Below are 19,131 nucleotides of genomic sequence, written 5' to 3'. Positions count from 1 at the left end.
AATGGTAGCTACTTTGAGTAGCACTTTCAGAAAGACAACTGTCACCTCCCTGTTGACTGATGGTAACAAGGAGCATTCTTTGATTCTTGAAAGGCATTACAAGTATCATGGCAGGCTTCATCACACAGCTTTCAAGACTATTTATTGTACACAGTTGAATTCAGTCTTCAGCAGCTAGAAGGGATGGCGTTAGCTTAAACATCCCACAGATAGTCAGTGACACAAATCTTTATGGGAAAGAAAGCTGAATGGTGTGTACCACACCCACATGTTCATTTCTTCACAGGTTTACTGGACATGCCCAGCAGAAGATGTGGTCTCTTTTGAGGTGGAATTCTATGAACTCATTAATTCCCCACCTAACAATGTGCAGGCAGAGCTCTATGGACAAATTCAGGACATAATGCAGCAGAATGTGGAGCTGCACAACCTGACCCCCAACACTGAATATTTTTTTAAAGTTAGAGCCATCAACAATAAAGGTCCTGGGCAATGGAGTGACATCTGCAAGGTACTGTGCACATTAATCCTCAGATTTTCTTTATAAACTCTGGATGCCATTCTGTTAGGATGATCATGAGATCACAGGACCCACCAGGTGCTTGGCCCCTCTAAACCCAGAAGATTTGTTAACTGAGAGCCAGAGAGAGAGGGCTACTGGCCTCAACCAACTTTGCAAATGAGGCCTGAGAATTGTTAGTTCAGTTTGAAAAAGCATTTGTGCCAGGCATTGTGTTAGGATGGAGAGTCAGAGGAAAATAAGACATAATCCGTGCCTTCAAGCTCAGAGTCTAGGAGATAAATAATTGTGGTGTGAGAAAGACAAAAAAGAGTTAAGTGTTAGCCCTGGTGGTGACTCGAAGCAAGGACAGAGTGCCGGATTTAATAAATACAGAACACATACATGAGTCATTTTTTAATATAAGTATGTCCCATGCAATATTTAGGACATACTTATATATGTTTATCTGAAAGTCAAGTAATAGCCACTGAGCAGGTCAGTGTGGACTCCAAAAAAAGGGACAGGATTATTCCTATCTTCTTTGTGATGCAAGGATGATTCATCTTTATGGCCCCAGGGGACATACCTTCATGAGTATACTTTTACTGATATTCAAAGGTAAACGAGAAGAAAAATATCAAAAATGCCCAGAGCTATCTTACTGTACAACCATGATGGTGTTCTTTGGAATCACAGAGGATTATGTCTCAATCAGGGATTCTTTAGAAGTAAAGAGAGTAAGTCCATTCATTTCAGCTTCCAAAAAGAGAAGTTCATGGTACAGAGAAAGGAAAGGGAGGGAGGTCTCATGAAACCATTTCCAGCCAGGAGATACAGCTGATACGCAAGGGGACTGAAAAGTCGTCAGTTTCTCTCAATCTCTCCATCAGTCAATCCTATGTCTTCTTTCTCTCTCTGTCTCTCTCTCTCTCTCCCTGCCAACCACACCCCCTTCCATCTGTTTTTCTCTGAATCTGCCCCACTTTCAGATAGCTCATAATTTCTCTTCTCCTAAATTAGGCTTACATGTGGTTTTAGATTTTCATGGCCCAACACAAGACAGTCTGTGTGACCAACACAATCTGACTAGCTACACTACCTTTGTCTCTGGTCAAATGTTTGCAGAAAAGAATCCGATTGGCTGCCAGCTCTAGTGATGAAAGGAAGCAGGAGATAGGCTGTGGGCAGGACCATGCTGTTGGTAGGACACCAGTAGCAAGTCTCCTGGGGGTGGGGGCTCCCTACTCCATCCTGATTGCAAGTTCCAAGGGTGAGCCCAGTACCCACATGCACCCCCTCCCTTCCCACAGAGGTCAGACACTCACATGGGAAGGAAGTGGGATGAGAAAGTCAGTCTAGCTGCCCTTCCTGCTACCCCTCCAGCCAGTTACCTGTCTGGCAGTTGCCCCAGAGCCCAGTTCTTGTGGAAACCCTTCTCGCCAGAGCCTGGAACCCCCCCAGCTGCTACCATGTTTTGCAGCATGTCCTTTCGGCTGTGGATTTTTCCTTCCATCTGATTCCATCTGCCTTCTCATCTTTTAGAAATTCCTCAAAAAAGTCTTGCCCATGCAGAGCATGCAGTGCTGTTACTAATTTTTTTTAATGTATCTTCTGTCATTTTTTAGATGCTAGGCACATGGACAGGCATGGAGAGACTGAAGTGTGTCAGCCTTTTTTAAGCAGGTGTTTTGCCATCACTCTGAAACTCTGAACTCCTTAAGAACAAAATTCTTGTCTAATTTATCTTTCTTTCTCCACAGTGCTTACCACAGCTTTGTGCATATAGCTGGCTCTTAATGGTTATTGAATGAATACATGAGTGAAAATGTGACCAAATGAATAGATGAATGAATGTCTAAGGAGTGAAGAAATAAATTGATAAATAAAATTAATAATTAAAAAGTGCCATAAGATGTCTGAAAGCTGTTGTGTTACATAGTCAGTCAAGACATATTCCCCCTGAAATTGTGTGTATATGATTAATTTGTACTTCCTAAAAAGGAAACTCATTCCAGTTTCTTTGCTTTTTTCACACAATTTCTAAATGAGCAGAGCACTAATTAAATGAGGTTTTCTAGAAGCTTCATTTTTATCTGACTTGCAGAGCTGCAATATAGATTTTTCCTTCAGAAGTAATTCTTCCTCCCTCTTTGTGATTATATTAGCATTCCAGGAGAAACACAGGTTTCCTTAACATTTGTCATGATTTGCATAAGTAAAGGCTTCAGTGGCAAATGAAAAAAAGATGGTGTGTTTGAATGACATTTATAAAGCTTCATAAAAGTAATGACTTCAGCTCTTTCCTATAAAATCGAAATATTTTTCCATTGGCATCAGTTCTCTGCAGATATTCCTGAAAGGTTTCATTTAAAATGCTGTAATGAGGCAGCAGAATCATTTCTTATCCAAAATACAATATTTCCCTCATATGTACTTTTGTAAAGGAAGTGAAATAACACCTTTTATATTTGATTTTCATAGTCTGTGGCTTGCTGATTATTTAAGGATTTTATTTGAACTATATAATACACAAAGCATGAAAACTAACTTCAAAGCTCTTTAAAGGTCCCTTTTATTAAAGGCCAACTTGGTGTCAGCAACTGTATATTCATTACCACGCTCATCCCAATTGCTTGGAAGGCAGGAAGTTATTGCCTCTGTTTCACAGATGAGGAAACTGAGGCTCAGAGAGAGAAAATGGCCTTCTAGAATTTGAAGAAGGTGCTGAGGGGGAACCTAGGTCTCATCCAATATGGGAGCTGTGTCCCCCTGCACTGTAATCAGACACAGCTATTTCTGGGCAGGTGGGCTTAGCCATGGGGACCTGCCACCTCACTCTGGCAGGATGTTGCTAAAGCAACAGCAGGGAGAGTAGAACTATTTTTTTTTGAGAGAAGATCATGCATTGAAAAAAGCACTGGACTTGGGCTGGTGTATGTGAGTCCAAGGCCCGGTTCCACTAGTCTGTATGCTCTGTGAGAACAGGTACCATGTTGGCTTTATTCATCTCTTTTGGGCCATGGACCCTAGTTGAGAGCCTTTAACACCCAAGAGCCTAATTGATATTTTTGAAGGGATGGAGAAATGTGTTTTTAGCAGGTCATGTACCCTTTGGCCTCAAAAGTCATGTCTCTTTTTCTCCTCCTGCTCTTCCTCTAGTCCTTGGTGTACCTGCTGACCACCATCCCTGTTTCTGAAAATAGTCTCCTTGCTTTGATTGGTTCTGTCTGACTTCAAATCTCAGCTAGCTTCCAGGAAATCTTCCCATGTCTAATCTAATTTCCTCTCTGTGCATTGTTTTCAGTTGCTACTGTAATAAATTAGTCATTTAAACAAAACATACTTATTATCTTACAATACTGTAGATCGAAAGTCCAAAATTGGTGTCACTGGGCAAAAGCATGGTGTGAGCAGGGCTGTGTTCCTTCTGGAGGCTCTATGGGAAAATTCATTTCCTTGCTTTTTCCAGCTTCTACCAGCCACCAGCCTTCCTTGGCTCATGGCACCTTCACTTTCAAAGCCAGCAGCATTAGGCTGAGTCCCTCCTAAGTCCTTCTTCTGCCTCCCTCTTCCGCTTTGACAGACTCTTGTGATTACATTGGACTGACATGATGATTCAGGATAACCTCCCTACCTTAAAGCCAGCTGATGAGCAACCTTAATTACCCGTTGCCATGTAACATAACATAATCATAAATTCAGTGATTAGGACATGGATGGGGGAGGGGTACTTTATTCTTCCTACCTCAAGCTGTAAACCAGATGTCCCAGATTACATCAGATTTGGAGATAAAAATTCAGGTTCCACATAGTCACACACTGATTCTGTTCTTGGTCTTTCCCCATGGGGAAATGCTCTTTAGGAAATGCATGACCCCTGCCCCCACCCATCTTCTCAAATCCCTTCTCAGTCTGTACTGCGGATCCCCGTATGCTCAGGAAGTAGCTCTGCCAGCTACCCTAAGTCCTGTGAAGGGTGCACCAGGCTTGAACTCTAGCACACAGCAGGGATGCCTGGCCATGCTGGTCAACTTACCTTGGTTTCATGAAACCCCCCTTCTGGTTTTCCCCCTGTTCCTACTGCAGACCCTCTCCTAGGCAGAGACACACATCTCAGGGTTTGGAGTCGGAAAGCAATCTGAGTGACCGATCTTGTTTCACACTCAGAATGCCCCAAACCTACCCCCTACCTACCCACATCTCACAGTGCCTCCAGGCCCTGAAATGAAATCAAATTGTTTGCACTTTCTGTCTCCTCAGGATAGAATGCCCCAAACCTACCCCCTACCTACCCACATCTCACAGTGCCTCCAGGCCCTGAAATGAAATCAAATTGTTTGCACTTTCTGTCTCCTCAGGATTCATTCTTTTCCAAAGAGCAACTTGATCCTTCATGTAAATAAAGCCCTATTGATCCCTCCACCCTTGCCCCGTAGAGTCTTGACACTCAGAGCAAGGATAATTTAGGTTCCAGCTGAACCTATTGTTTTTAGCCTCATAACAGAGGGTTGAATTAACTATACACCTCAGTTCATGGTCCCTTATCAACACTTGTCTATACAAGGTCCTTTTCTTGTTTACATACGCATTCCCTTTAGAGACCATTTCTCCCTAGATGTCCATTCTGATGTGTTTTCTGTGTATCTTTTTGCTGTAAGTGCTCCTACAAGTGTGTTTTGTTTTGAATGTGTTGTTAATGTGCACAAGTAGTATTGCATTACCTGTCTTACATTGCTTTTTACCTTTTCCCCCCAAATACTGTTTCTATGGTCCACCCAGTTGTTATGCATACTTGCTCCCTTACTCCTAAAGCCTATTCCTTCACAGTACACATCTGTTCACCACATTTTCTCTGTCTACTCAGCCAGGATGGACACTCAGGTTACCTTCAATAATGCTGCAGTGAATTGCCTCATTCATGACTCTTAGTGGGTGGGACAGGGGTCTGAGCATTTCTGTGGGACATCATATTAGTTTCCTACGGCTGCTATATCAAAATGCTACAGATGGGGTGGCTTAAACAGCAGAAATGGATTGTCTCACAGTTGTGGAATCCAGAAGTCCAGAATCAAGGTGCCAGCAGACCTGGTTTCTCCTGAGGCCTCTCTCTCTTTGGCCTGCAGACATCTGCCTCTCCCCATGTCCTCACATGACCTTTGCTCTGTGTGAGTGCCCCTCTGGTGTCTCTGTGTCCAAATTTCCTCCTCTTATAAAGACACCAGTCAGATTGGATGAGATCCCACTCTAATGACCTCATTTTAACTTCACCTCTTCTAAGGTTCTATTTCCAAATACAGTTGCATTCTGAAGTAGTTGGGCGGTAGGACTTCAACAGAGGAATTTTGAGAGGACACAGTGCAACCCAACAGATGTATACTGGGAGTGAAATTGCTAGGCCCGGAAGAATGTGAGTACTTGATTTGACTGTCTACACATATACTTCATAAGAAATGAATGAGGGCCCTCAAATCCTAAGCCCTCCATACATTTAGCATGATCCAGTTTTCTAGTATTTTGCTAGCTCGATAGATATAAACTACTATCTCCTTATTGTTTTAAATTTCATTTCATATGCTTGTTAGTTTTCAGGATTTTTTCTTCTGTCAATAGCCTGCTAAATAATCTTTGCCCTTTTTTCTATTGCATTTTTCTTTTTTAGAGATTTGCAGTATGTCCTTATGAATTCTAGATAATGGCTTTAGGCATTGCTAATATGTTCACCATTCTGACATTTGTCTATTAACTTTGTTCATAGTGTACTTCATGAAACAGCAGGAATCTTCAATTTTGATGTGATCAAAGTCACCAATTATTTTTCCTTATGGTTTGACCTTTTGAAGTTTTCTTTAAAAAGTCCTCCTGTACACTTAGATCACAGAAATAGTCTCCCACATATTCTTCTATTAACTTTAGATTCACCTTTCAAATTTAGGATTTACTCTGTCTCGAGTCCACCTTTGTATGCAGGGCTAGGTAGGGATATACTTTTTGGCCATCTGGGGAGCCATTTTCCCAAGTAGATAGTAAAGGTGCTACTTTGATCTTATATTAAATTGCCAAATATCTAGGGATGTGTCTCCAAGCTCTCCAGTATATCCTGTTGGTCTATTTGTCTATTCTTATGTCAATACCACATGAGTCTTATTGTTCTTTAACCTCAGTTTTATGCTATCTTGATGAACTGCTACAGTAAGTCTTCCCATTACCCTTCTTTCTTTTTTTAAGGTTTGTCTCACTAGACATTTATATTCCTTCATATAAATTTTGGAGTAAATAAATTAAATTCCTAAAATAAAAATCCAGGTGGAATTTGATTAGGAAGGTCTTGAGTCTCCATAATCAATTAGTATTTTTGTAATATATCTGACATTTATGCAGTTCATCTTCTACACGCTTTATTAGGGCTTTTAAGTCCTGCCCATAAAGATACTACATGTTCCTTTTTAAATCAGATAATTTACAGTCTTTATTGATATTATCAATGTTATTTTACATTTGATTACATTTTCTAATATATTGCTGGCTTAGAATAAAGTCTATTGGTTGTTTGTAGGTTAATCTTGAGTCCAGCTATCTCATAAACTCTCTTATTATTAAGAGAATCTATCTATTGATCCAGTTTGTTTTTCCATGTATATGATCTTATCATCCATAAATAACGATAGTTATATCTCTTTCCTTATGATCCTTAAACCTCTATTCCTTTTTCTTTCCTTATAACTTTGGCCAGGGCCGTGAGTCATACAGAGAATGGCAGCCATGATAGTTGTTACCCTTGTCTCATTCCTGAACTTAATGTTTCTCCACTGAGCTATGAGGAGTATTGATTTAGCTTTTGTGGTGTATAATCCTTACTAAGTTAAGGAAATTTCCTTCCCTTTCTAAATTTCTGAGAGCTTGTGCAATCTTATGGCGTTTTTTTGTATTGAAACAATCATATGATTTTACTCTTTTAGGCATTAATGAAATGAATTACATTGATTTTCTGATGTTAATCTCTACTCGCATTTATGGAATAAATCCTATGTGATTATGATGTATTACTTTTTAACATACTTGGTTTTAGTTAACTCATATTTTATTTTGAATTGTTGCATCTATGATCATAAGTGACTGGACCTAAAATGTTTTGCTTATAGTATTTTTATCTGGTCCTGGAATGATTATTTTACTAGCTTGATAAAATGAGGTACAAAACTCTAGTTCTTTTCCTATTTTCCAGAATAACTCTTTCTTAAATTTTGGGAAAATCCAGTTGGAAAACTATCCAAGAACTTTGGGTGGGGAAGGGGATGTCAACTATCATTTCAATTTCTTTGGTATCTCAGTTTCTGTTCCCTGTTTCTTCTGTCGCATTTCATCTGGTCCCCTTGTTCATAGACTCACCTCAGTCCCCACCGCACTATTCACATGTCACACACAGTCTTTATCTCTGGAGATCCTGATTATACTTTAAGGCAGAACTCAAATCTCCTATTTTTTAAAAGCCGATTCCATGTCTGTCACAACACTACTATCCTTTCTTCATTGACCCCTGGTAGCTCTGTGTGTATATCCTACACTGTTTATGTTACCTTTGTCAGGGTTATCTCTATGTGCCATCTCCACTCCACTAATGTCATATGTAATAATCCAGCAATGGGTAATCTAATGTCATATATAATGTATGTAAAAAGATCTTTACCTTGCACGAAGCCCTGTTTTCTCTAAAACTGAAAATAAATTTTATAAAACTAGGGAACATAATGGTAATGAGTGTCTACTTCTTTTTGCCCTTTCCTTTTGAAAATGAACATATAAAGTTAAAAGCTTTGCATGTAGACACTTTGTGCTTTGTACAAGCACTGCTCTTCACCATCCAATCCTCACCCCCTCCCCATCTGCCCTGTGAGTCGTGATTTATCTAGACAGAGCCCATTGATTCAGTGGGCTGTCTCTCTTCTCTGGATCTCAACCACACTCCCTAAATGCCTCTTAGTAAATATGTATTAGAAGGAACAGGAATGCTACCAAACCAGAGAAATGGAGAACCCCACCACCTTCAAGGTAAGGCATGGAGAGCCACACATAAGCTGAATTGGTGAGACTTCCAGGAGGCTCCCACTGCCTTTTTGTAGGTAGCACTGACCATTCACTGTGATCAAAGGTAGTATGAAGCATCAAAGGAAAATAACTGGCAGATTTACAAATTATGGTTCTATTCACCTTTCATCCGCTTGTCTAAGAATCTTCTCTTTACTATAACCAATGTTGGGATTACAGAGATGAAAGACTGTCATTGCCCACACCCCAATCAACATGCTCACAGTCTGGTAATAAAGTCAAACAGGGGTCTGTCAAAGATGGTGGTGTGAGTAGGGTGGCAGAAATTTCCTCCCAAAACCATATATATTTTTGAAAATACAACAAATACAACTACTCCTAAAAGAGAAACCAGAAGATACAACAACCAGGCTACATCTACATCTGCAAGAACTCAGCATCTCATGAAGAGGGTAAGATACAAAGCTGTGACCTGGCGGGACCCGAGCACTCCCCCCATCCCAGCTCACTGGTAGGAGGAAAAGAATCAGAGTGTGGCGGGAGTGGAAGCACAGGACTGCTAAATAACCAGCCCTCGTAATCCACCTTGGGAGCACAGACACACATTGCATGGTGTACTGGCTATTAGAGAAATGGAAAAGTAAAATCTGTGAGTGGGTCTCCACAGCCAGCAACCCTGGGACAAAAGAAAAGCAGGTGCTTTTTAAAAGTCTTAAAGGGATAAAGGCTTAATGGCTGGACAAAATCATCCTGGCACACTCAGCCTAGCAGGCTGGGAATCTTAAGGAACTTCAGGAGCCCCAACCCCCTGGGGAGTAGTAACACAGCCCCGAAGCCCCTCACAGTGATAAGCAGCCTGCCATTCATTCCCCCCACCAGTGCTGCAAGCAAACTGGCTGACCCGCCACAGCTGCGGATCAGCTGGAGAACAGCTCTGCCCACAACAACCACACAGAGTCTCCTCCCAGCACACAGCTAACTGGCACAGACCCAGAGGCTGCTGCTGGCACGTAGCTGTAGCACAGACAGAGGAAGCTGGAGCAAGATCCAGAGGGCACGAGGGGGTGCTGTTCTCGCAGGAAAACACACCCAATGTGCCGGCGACCCCCCACGAAGCTCTAGGCTAGCCTGAGGGTGGCCCCGCCCACGGCAGCTCAGGGGATCATCCCAGAGGCTGCTCCCAGTGTGCGGGTAACCAACACAGCTGCAGAGAAGGGCAAGGTGACCAGCAAGCAGGAAGGGACTTTGTTCTCCCAACTGACACATATGCTACCTGCCTACGACCACTTCTATCTCCATGAAAAGGAAGAAGAATCTGGTCCAGTCAAAATTCATTCATACAGCCCCAGAGAGAGAGCCTGGTGAGACAGATATAACCAATATTCCTGAAAAAGAATTCAAAATGAAAGTCATAACCATGCTGATGGACCTGCAGAAAAATATGCAAGAGCTAAGGGATGAAGTAAGGAGAAAGATAAGAGAAATGAAACAATCTATAGAAGGACTTAAGAAAAGTCTGGATGGGGTGCAAGAGACTGTTAATGGAATAGAAATCAGAAAAGAGGAATACAGAGAAGCTGAGGCAGAGAGAGATAAAAGGATCTCTAGGAATGAAAGAATATTAAGAGAACTGTGTGACAAATCCAAACAGAACAATATTCACATAATAGGGGTACCAAAAGAAGAAGAGAGAGAAAAAGGGATATAAAGTGTCTCTGAAGAAATAATTGTTGAAAAATTCCCCACGCAGGGAAAGGAAATAGTCTCTCAGACCATGGAAGCCCACAGATCTCCGAACAGAAGGGACCCAAGGAGGACAACACCAAGACACATAACAATTAAAATGGCAAAGATCAAAGACAAGGACAGAGGATTAAAGGCAGCCAGAGAGAGAAAAAAGATCACCTACAAAGGAAAACCCATCAGGCTATCATCAGACTTCTCAACAGAAACCCTACAGGCCAGAAGAGAATGGCATGATATATTTAATGCAATGAAACAGAAGCACCTTGAACCAAGAATACTGTATCCAGCAGGACTATCATTTAAATTTGAAGGAGGGATTAAACAATTCCCAGACAAGCAAAAGTTGAGGGAATTTGCCTCCCACAAACTACCTCTACAGTGTATTATAAAGGGACTACTCAGAAGAAAGCACTCCTAAGGCTAAACAGATGGCACCAGAGGGGAAAAGAATCACAGCAAAAAAATCAGACCAACCAAATACTGACTAAAGGCAGAAAATAAAATCGACTATCCACAAAAGCGGTCAAGGGAAACACAAAAGAGTACAGAATAAAACACCTAACATATAAGAATGGAGGAGGAAGAATAAGAAGGGAGAGAAATAAAGAATCACCAGACAGTGTTTATAATAGCTCAATAAGTGAGTTAAGTTAGACAGTAAGATAGTAAAGAAGCTAACCTTGAACCTTTGGTAACCACAAATCCAAAGCCTGCAATGGCAACAAGTATATATCTTTCGATAATCACCCTAAATGTAAATGGACTGAATGCACCAACCAAAAGACACAGAGTAATAGAATGGATAAAAAGCAAGACCCATCCATATACTGCTTACAAGAGACTCTCCTCAAACCCAAAGACATACACACACTAAAAGTGAAGGGATGGAAAAACATATTTCATGCAAACAATAGGGAGAAAAAAGCAGGTGTTGCAGTACTTGTATCAGACAAAATAGACTTCAAAACAAAGTCACAAGAGATAAAGAAGGACATTACATAATGATAAAGGGCTCAGTCCAACAAGAGGATATAACCATTATAAATATCTGTGCACCCAACACAGGAGCACCAACATGTGAAACAAATACTAACAGAACTAAAGGAGGAAATAGAATGCAATGCATACATTCTCAGAGACTACAACACACCACTCACTCCAAAGGACAGATCAACCAGACAGAAAATAAGTAAGGACACAGAGGCACTGAACAACACACTAGAACAGACGGAGCTAACAGACATCTACAGAACTCTACACCCAAAAGCAGCAGGATACACAGTCTTCTCAAGTGCACATGGATCATTTTCCAGAATAGACCACATACTAGGCCACAAAAATAGCCTCAGTAAATTTTAAAAGATTTAAATTCTATCAACCAACTTCTCAGATCACAAAGTTATAAAACTAGAAATAAATTGTACAAAGAAAACAAAAAGACTCACAAACACATGGAGGCTTAACAACATGCTCCTAAATAATCAATGCATCAATGACCAAATTAAAACAGAGATCAAGCAATATCTGGAGACAAATGACAACAACAGCACAAAGTCCCAACTTCTGTGGGATGCAGTGAAGGCAGTTCTAAGAGGAAAGTATATAGCAACCCAGGCCTATTTAAAGAAGGAAGAAGAATCCCAAATGAAGTCTAAAGTCACAATCTTTGAAACTGGAAAAAGAAGAACAAATGAGACCCAAAGTCAGCAGAAGGAGGGACATAATAAAGATCAAAGAAGAAATTTTTAAAATTGAGAAAAATAAAACAATAGAAAAAAAATCAATGAAACCAAGAGCTGGTTCTTTGAGAAAATAAACAAAATAGATAAACTGATAAACCCCTACCCAGACTTATTAAGAGAAAAAGAGAATCTACACACATAAACAGATTCAGAAATGAGAAAGGAAAAATCACAACGGACCCCACAGAAATACAAAGAGTTATTAGAGAATGCTATGAGAATCTATATGCTAACAAACTACATAACCAAGAAGAAATGGACAACTTCCTAGAAAAATACAATCTTGCAAGACTGACCCAGGAAGAAACAGAAAGCCTAAACAGACCAATTACCAGCAACAAAATTGAAGCGGTAATCAAAAAACTACCCAAGAACAAAACACCCAGTCCAGATGGATTCACCGCCGAATTTAATTAGACATATAGAGAAGACATAATACCCATTCTCCTTAAAGTTTTCCAAAAAATAGAAGAGGAGGGAATACTTCCAAATTTATTCTATGAAGCCAGTGTCACTCTAATACCAAAACCAGGCAAAGACCCCACAAAAAAAAGAAAATTATAGACCAATATCCCTGATGAATATAGATGCAAAAATACTCAACAAAATATGAGCAAACTGAATTGAAAAATACAACCTGGGAATCCCACTCCTTGGAATTTACCCAAAGAATACAACTTCTCAGATTCAAAAAGACAGATGCACCCCTATGTTTATTGCAGCACTTCTTACAATAGCCAAGAAATGGAAGCAACCTAAGGGTCCATCAGTAGATGAATGGATAAAGAAGATGTGGTACATATACACAATGGAATACTACTCAGCCATAAGAAAGAACCAAACCTAAAATTTGCAACAAAATGGATGGAGCTGGAGGACATTATGCTCAGTGAAATAAGCCAGGTGGAGAAAGACAAATGCCAAATGACTTCCCTCATTTGTGGAGTATAACATTGAAGCAAAACTGAAGGAACAAAATAGCAGCAGACTCAGAGACTCCAAGAATGAACTAGTGGTTACCAAAAGAGACGAGTGTGGGAGGGCATGTGGGGAGGGAGGGAGAAGGGGATTGAGGGGTATTATGTTTAGTACACATGCTGTGGGGGTTACAGGGAGAACAGTGTAGCACAGAGAAGCATATAGTAGATCTGTGGCATCTTGCTGCACTGATGGACGTGACTGCATTGGGGTATGGGTGGGGACTTGATCATATGGGTAAATGTAGTAACCATATTGTTTTTTCATGTAAAACCTTCATAAGAGTATATATCAACCATAACTTAATAAAAAAACTTTTTTAATTAATCAAGAGGATCATACACCATGATCAAGTGCGACTCATCTCAGGGGTGCAAGGATGCTACAATATTAGAAAATCCATCAACATCATCCACCACATCAACAAAAAGAAGGACAAAAACCACATGATCATCTCCATAGGTGCTGAAAAAGCATTCAACAAAATTCAACATCCATTCATGATAAAAACTCCCAATAAAATGGGTATAGAGGGCAAGTACCTCAACGTAATAAAGGCCATATATGGCAAACCCACAGCCAACATTATACTAAAAAGAGAGAAGGTGAAAGCTTTTCACCTAAGATCAGGAACAAGACAGGGATGCCCACTCTCCCCACTGTTATTCAACATAGTACTGGAGGTCCTAGCCATGGCAATCAGACAAAACAAAGAAATACAAGGCATCCAAATTGGTAAGGAAGAAGTCAAACTCTCCCTGTTTGCAGATGACATGATATTGTACATAAAAAAGCCTAAAGACTCCACTCCAAAACTACTATAACTAATATCTGAATTCAGCAAAGTTGCAGGATACAAAATTAATACACAGAAATCTGTTGCTTTCCTATACACTAATGATAAACTAGCAGAAGGAGAAATCAGGAAAAAAATTCCATTCACAATTGCATCAAAAAGAATAAATTACCTAGGAATCAACCTAACCAAGGAAGTGAAAGACCTATACCCTGAAAACTACAAGACACTCTTTTAAGAGAAATTAAAGAGGACACTAACAAATGGAAACTCATCCCATGCTCTTGGCTAGGAAGAATTAATGTTGTCCAACTGGCCATCCTGCCTAAAGCAATCCCTATCAAAATATCAACAGCATTCTTCAATAAACTGGAACAAATAATTCTAAAATTCATATGGAACCACAAAAGACCCCGAATAGCCAAAGCAAACCTGAGAAGGAAAAATAAAGCAGGAGGGATCTCGCTTCCCAACTTCAAGCTCTACTACAAAGCCACAGTAACCAAGACAATTTGGTACTGGCACAAGAACAGAGCCACAGTCCAATGGAACAGAATAGAGAGTCCAGATATTAACCCAAATGTACATGGTCAATGACTATATGATAAAGGAGCCATGGATATACAATGGGGAAATGACAGTCTCTTCAACAGCTGGTGTTGGCAAAATTGGACAGCTACATGCAAGAGAATGAAACTGGATCATTGTCTCACCCCAAACACAAAAGTAAATTCAAAATGGATCAAAGACCTGAATGTAAGTCATGAAACCATAAAACTCTTAGAAAAAAACATAGGCAAAAATCTCTTGGACATAAACATGAGCAACTTCTTCAAGAACATATCTCCCCAGGCAAGGGAAACAAAAGCAAAGATGAACAAGTGGGACTATATCAAGCTGGAAAGCTTCTGTACAGCAAAGGACACTATCATTAGAATAAAAAGACATCCTACAGTACGGGAGAATATATTCATAAATGACATATTTGATAAAGGGTTGACTTCCAAAATATATAAAAAGCTCATGCACCTCAACAAACAAAAAGCAAATAATCCAATTAAAAAATGGGTAGAGGATCTGAACAGACAGTTCTCCAAAGAAGAAATTCAGATGGCCAACAGGCACATGAATAGATGCTCCACATCACTAATCATCAGAGAAATGCAAATTAAGACCACGATGAGATACCACCTCACACCAGTAAGGATGGCTACCATCCAAAAGACAAACAACAACAAATGTTGGCGAGGATGCGGAGAAAGGGGAACCCTTATACACTGCTGGTGGGAATGTAAATTAGTTCAACCATTTTGGAAAGCAGTATGGAGGATCCTCAAAAAACTAAAAATAGAAATACCATTTGACCCACTCCTAGGAATTCCATTCCTAGAAATTTACCCTAAGAATGCAGCTGCCCAGTTTGAAAAAGACAGATGCACCCCTATGTTTATCACAGCACTATTTACTATAGCCAAGAAATGGAAGCAACCTAAGTGTCCATCAGTAGATGAATGGATAAAGAAGATGTGGTACATATACACAATGGAATACTATTCAGACATAAGAAGAAAACAAATCCTACCATTTGCAACAACATGGATGGAGCTAGAGGGTATTATGCTCAGTGAAATAAGCCAGGTGGAAAAAGACAAGTACCAAATGATTTCACTCATCTGTGAAGTATAAGAACAAAGAAAAAAACTGAAGGAACAAAACAGCAGCAGAATCACAGAACCCAAGAATGGACTAACAGTTACCAAAGAGAAAGGGACTGGGGAGGATGGGTGGGAAGGGAAGAATAAGGGAGAAAAGGGGGGCACTACGATTAGCAGACATAATGTAGGGGGGCACAGGGAGGGCTGTACAGAGAAGACAAGTAGTGATTCTATAGCATCTTACTATGCTGATGGACAGTGACTGTAACTGGGTATGTGGGGGGGACTTGATGATGGGGGGAGTCTAGTAAACATACTGTTACTCATGTAATCGCAAATTAATGATACCAAAATAAATTTTTTTTTAAAAGTCAAACATATTTGCTGAAATTCACAAATGATAAGAGATGTGATAAAAGCAATTGCCAGGGGCCGAGGGGGGACCCAGGGGACTTCTCTACAGCAAAGCCCACCTGGGCTCACAGCCTGAACATGGTCAATCACGTGATGAGTCAAGGGAAGTGGGGCCTGGTCTGTGAAATCCCAATCCCTCCACACATTAACTGTGGGGCTTTAGAGAAGTTACCCAGTCTTTCTGAGCCTCAGTTTCTTCATCTATAAAATAGGGTCAATAGCAACTGAGGAGCTCATGAGAGGACAATTGTAGGGTCTGGCACACAGCAGGGCACAGGCTTCTGGGAGCTGCTCTTTCCCTTGTGGCTGGTGCCATTGTTCTCTGCTTCTGATTGTAGGTGGTAACACCCAAGGAGCATGGGAAGAACCGAGCTAAGTGAGGCCTGATGAAGAATATCCAGTGTGCCCTCCAGAAGCACTTCTGAGCCTTCTCCCTGAAGAACAGGCAGCAACCTCAGAGATGCACCATGAAATAGACATATATATACACAAGTATATATATTTTCTCGGCACATTCTTCAGTGAAGTTGTAGACCATGTTCCCAAGACGTTTGAACTAATTCATCAACAGTCTTCTAAGCACTAATAAAAGGAAATGCCTGGTGTCATGGCTTTCTGTTTGCTCATTATGAAACTATTATACAAAACAGGCAGCAAGTCTTTCTGTCTCCATTAGCTCAGGCCTAAGCTTGGGGCTCAGAATCCTGTGGTGTTCTGTACATCCAGCCACCAGGCCTCTGGGCGGCAAAAAGGGCCCTCTCTGTGCAACTAGGGCCCCTGGGTATGCACTCTGACTCTGCTATAACTAGCCTTCTGTGTTTACACAAGTCATTGATTGATGGGGAGCCCATTACCTCACCAGGCAGTCTATTTCAATATTAAGTAGCCAACATTGCTAGAATGCTCTTCCTAACCGTTGAGCCTGAACTTGCCTCCTCATAGCTTGGACTCATGATCTGAAGTCTGTTTCTGAGCCATGAGGAGTGGAGCACCCTCTCCTCTCATGCCTTCTTGTCCCCACAGCAGACGAGAAGCAGTAGGATGCCTGCCCAGAGCCTGCTCCTCTCTGGTCCTTTGAAGCAAGGCAGGACAGAATGACAGAGTCATGCATCAGCTCCAGCCTCACTGAACTTGGCCTGGCTCTTCAGATACTATGAAACCCCCAAGGTTCCTTGCCTGACAAAGGCCCCATCTGCCTGGAACAAGGCTCTCCTGAACACCAACCCCATTTCTGTGTGGAAAGCACCATCAGTCTTTCAGGACCCAGTTCAACCACTTCTTCCAGGAAGCCTTTGCTGATTCTCCAGGTGGGGATGATACCTCCCTCCTCCCCTGGGTTCTCACTGAACACAAAGCCCTCTTCTCTAAACCCCTCAGAGATATCTGTTGTGGTGTCAGGAGCCCGTGATGCTCGGGGACTCTCATTTGTCCCTAGCCTTTAGGGCAGAGATGCTATCTCATTTATTCTGTCCCAGTGCCTGGCTCAGTGAAGCTCAAATGGTAATTCAACCAGGATAGCGGCTGCCTTCCAGTGGTCTGCTGAAGGCAGGCACACAGAATGACCCTCCTCTGTTCTGCCGCCGCGTGTCAGTGTGAATGATGAGGGTCTACATACAGAAGTGGGAGGGCATGGAAAGGGATCCGCAGTTGCTGGCTCCACCTCCTCTTTCCTGTCCCTTCCAGGAGCCACCCCACGGGCAGGTGTGGCCAGCCCATCCAGCTTTACCCATAAGATGACTGCTTCCCCACCCTTTATTTTGCCCAGAGGCTCAGCAAGAGACACAAAAGACCCTTTCCCATGAGAGGTCCCTATTGAGGCTCTTCTAATAAGTATTAGCCATCAGTATTACAGGAAGGAACACCCCAGGGAGCTTCCCTGTGATCCTATTACCGTAAATGATGGCTTGAATCCACCATCAGATTTGGTATTACCATATAATCATTTCTGTAAAAGCCTTCAGAATCATCATTAGCACGGAGAGCAAATTATATGACACGCCAGCAGGGATTTTACTACTGATAAAGTGAAATTAAACTAAAAAAGTGAAATGGTATGAATATTGCATAACAATGATCAAAGCTACTCAGAGAGTCAACAGACAGCTGGAGTCAGGGAGGCCACAGCCCCTGATCCTGTCCCTCTAGAGGACATGCAAACCTGCATTCAGTGACCAAGACAGTCGGCTGGACTCTGGACACTGGCTAAGAGGCCCACTGAGCCGGTGGCTGAGCCAGTCTGCCAGATGCAAGGTGGGATTTCTTAATGGTACTGAAACCCCTGCCCATTATTTGGTCCCTGATTCACACATGACTCACCCAGAGTCCCCCTCCCAGGACTCTTCCCAAGATACAAAAAGGGAGGCAAGGATCTGGTTTTTACACCAGCTCTTCACTAACTTGTGTGCCCTTGATCAAGTCCCTTTCTCACACTGGATGTCAGCTTCTTCGTCTATACAGTGATGTGATTAAATCAGATATTTTACAGATGACTTAATAATATGAGAATAATGCCCCTTTCTTTCCCTGACTCTTAGGATTGTTGTCAGATTCAACTGAGTAAGATGGGTGAGAGTATGTCACAAAATGAAAAGTACTGTTAAAGAGAATAAAGTTTTATAAGGTACAAGTGTGTCTGTACATAGTAGTATATATGTGAATGTATGCATGCCAAATGTAACCAAGAGATTCACAAATCTATACCACTGTGTTGATCCATGATCTCTCTGTACATCTACATATTTCAATATCCCTATCAGTCTTTCTTTAGAGAAGAGTCTATGGCTGCAGGAACAGATAATTAGTGGCAATTATTATAGTGCTTCTGGAAAGAAGCCTGCAGTGTGGTACAGTTGCTGGCTAACTAAATGGTACTTTTTTTGTACCTCTCCTCTTTATCCTTTTTTTTTTCTTTTTGATATCCACTCTAGATTCATTCATTCATTTCACCCATCTGTGAAAAGACTTGAACTCAGTGATGAATTAAGCAGACATGGTCCCTGCCTCACATACTTACAGTCTGATGAGGGAGACAGATAAATATATAAACATGTAGATGACTGGAAATGATTAAAAGTGCTAGGAAGAAAAGGGGCATGGAGCTTGGAAGCATCAACTCTAAAGAATGTTCTGTCCCCCAAAATCCAGCAGTTAAAACCATAATCTCATGTGTGATGGTATTAGGAGGTAGATGCCATTTTTTAAGAAGAGGCCAGAGAGCTAGCTCACTCTCTTTTCACCGTGTGAGAACACAATGAG

At 41.3% G+C, this 19,131-nt stretch overlaps 1 protein-coding gene across 1 annotated transcript in view; it reads left to right on the top strand.

The window, feature by feature from the left end:
* The window catches only part of TRIM42 (tripartite motif containing 42), a 30,909-nt gene extending 14,498 nt beyond the window's left edge, over window positions 1-16,411 (top strand). The window contains 2 exon segments of the mRNA XM_036877358.2: window positions 287-511; window positions 16,215-16,411. Of these exon segments, the coding sequence (XP_036733253.2) occupies window positions 287-511; window positions 16,215-16,301 (312 nt within the window). The 3' untranslated portion in view covers window positions 16,302-16,411.
* Window positions 16,412-19,131: the final 2,720 nt, after the last annotated feature.

Source organism: Manis pentadactyla, chromosome 1, assembly GCF_030020395.1.
Source record: "Manis pentadactyla isolate mManPen7 chromosome 1, mManPen7.hap1, whole genome shotgun sequence".
Taxonomy (NCBI): Eukaryota; Metazoa; Chordata; class Mammalia; order Pholidota; family Manidae; genus Manis; species Manis pentadactyla.
The sequence above is the reverse complement of the archived record's forward strand: the minus strand, read 5'-3'. Positions and strand labels throughout refer to the sequence as shown.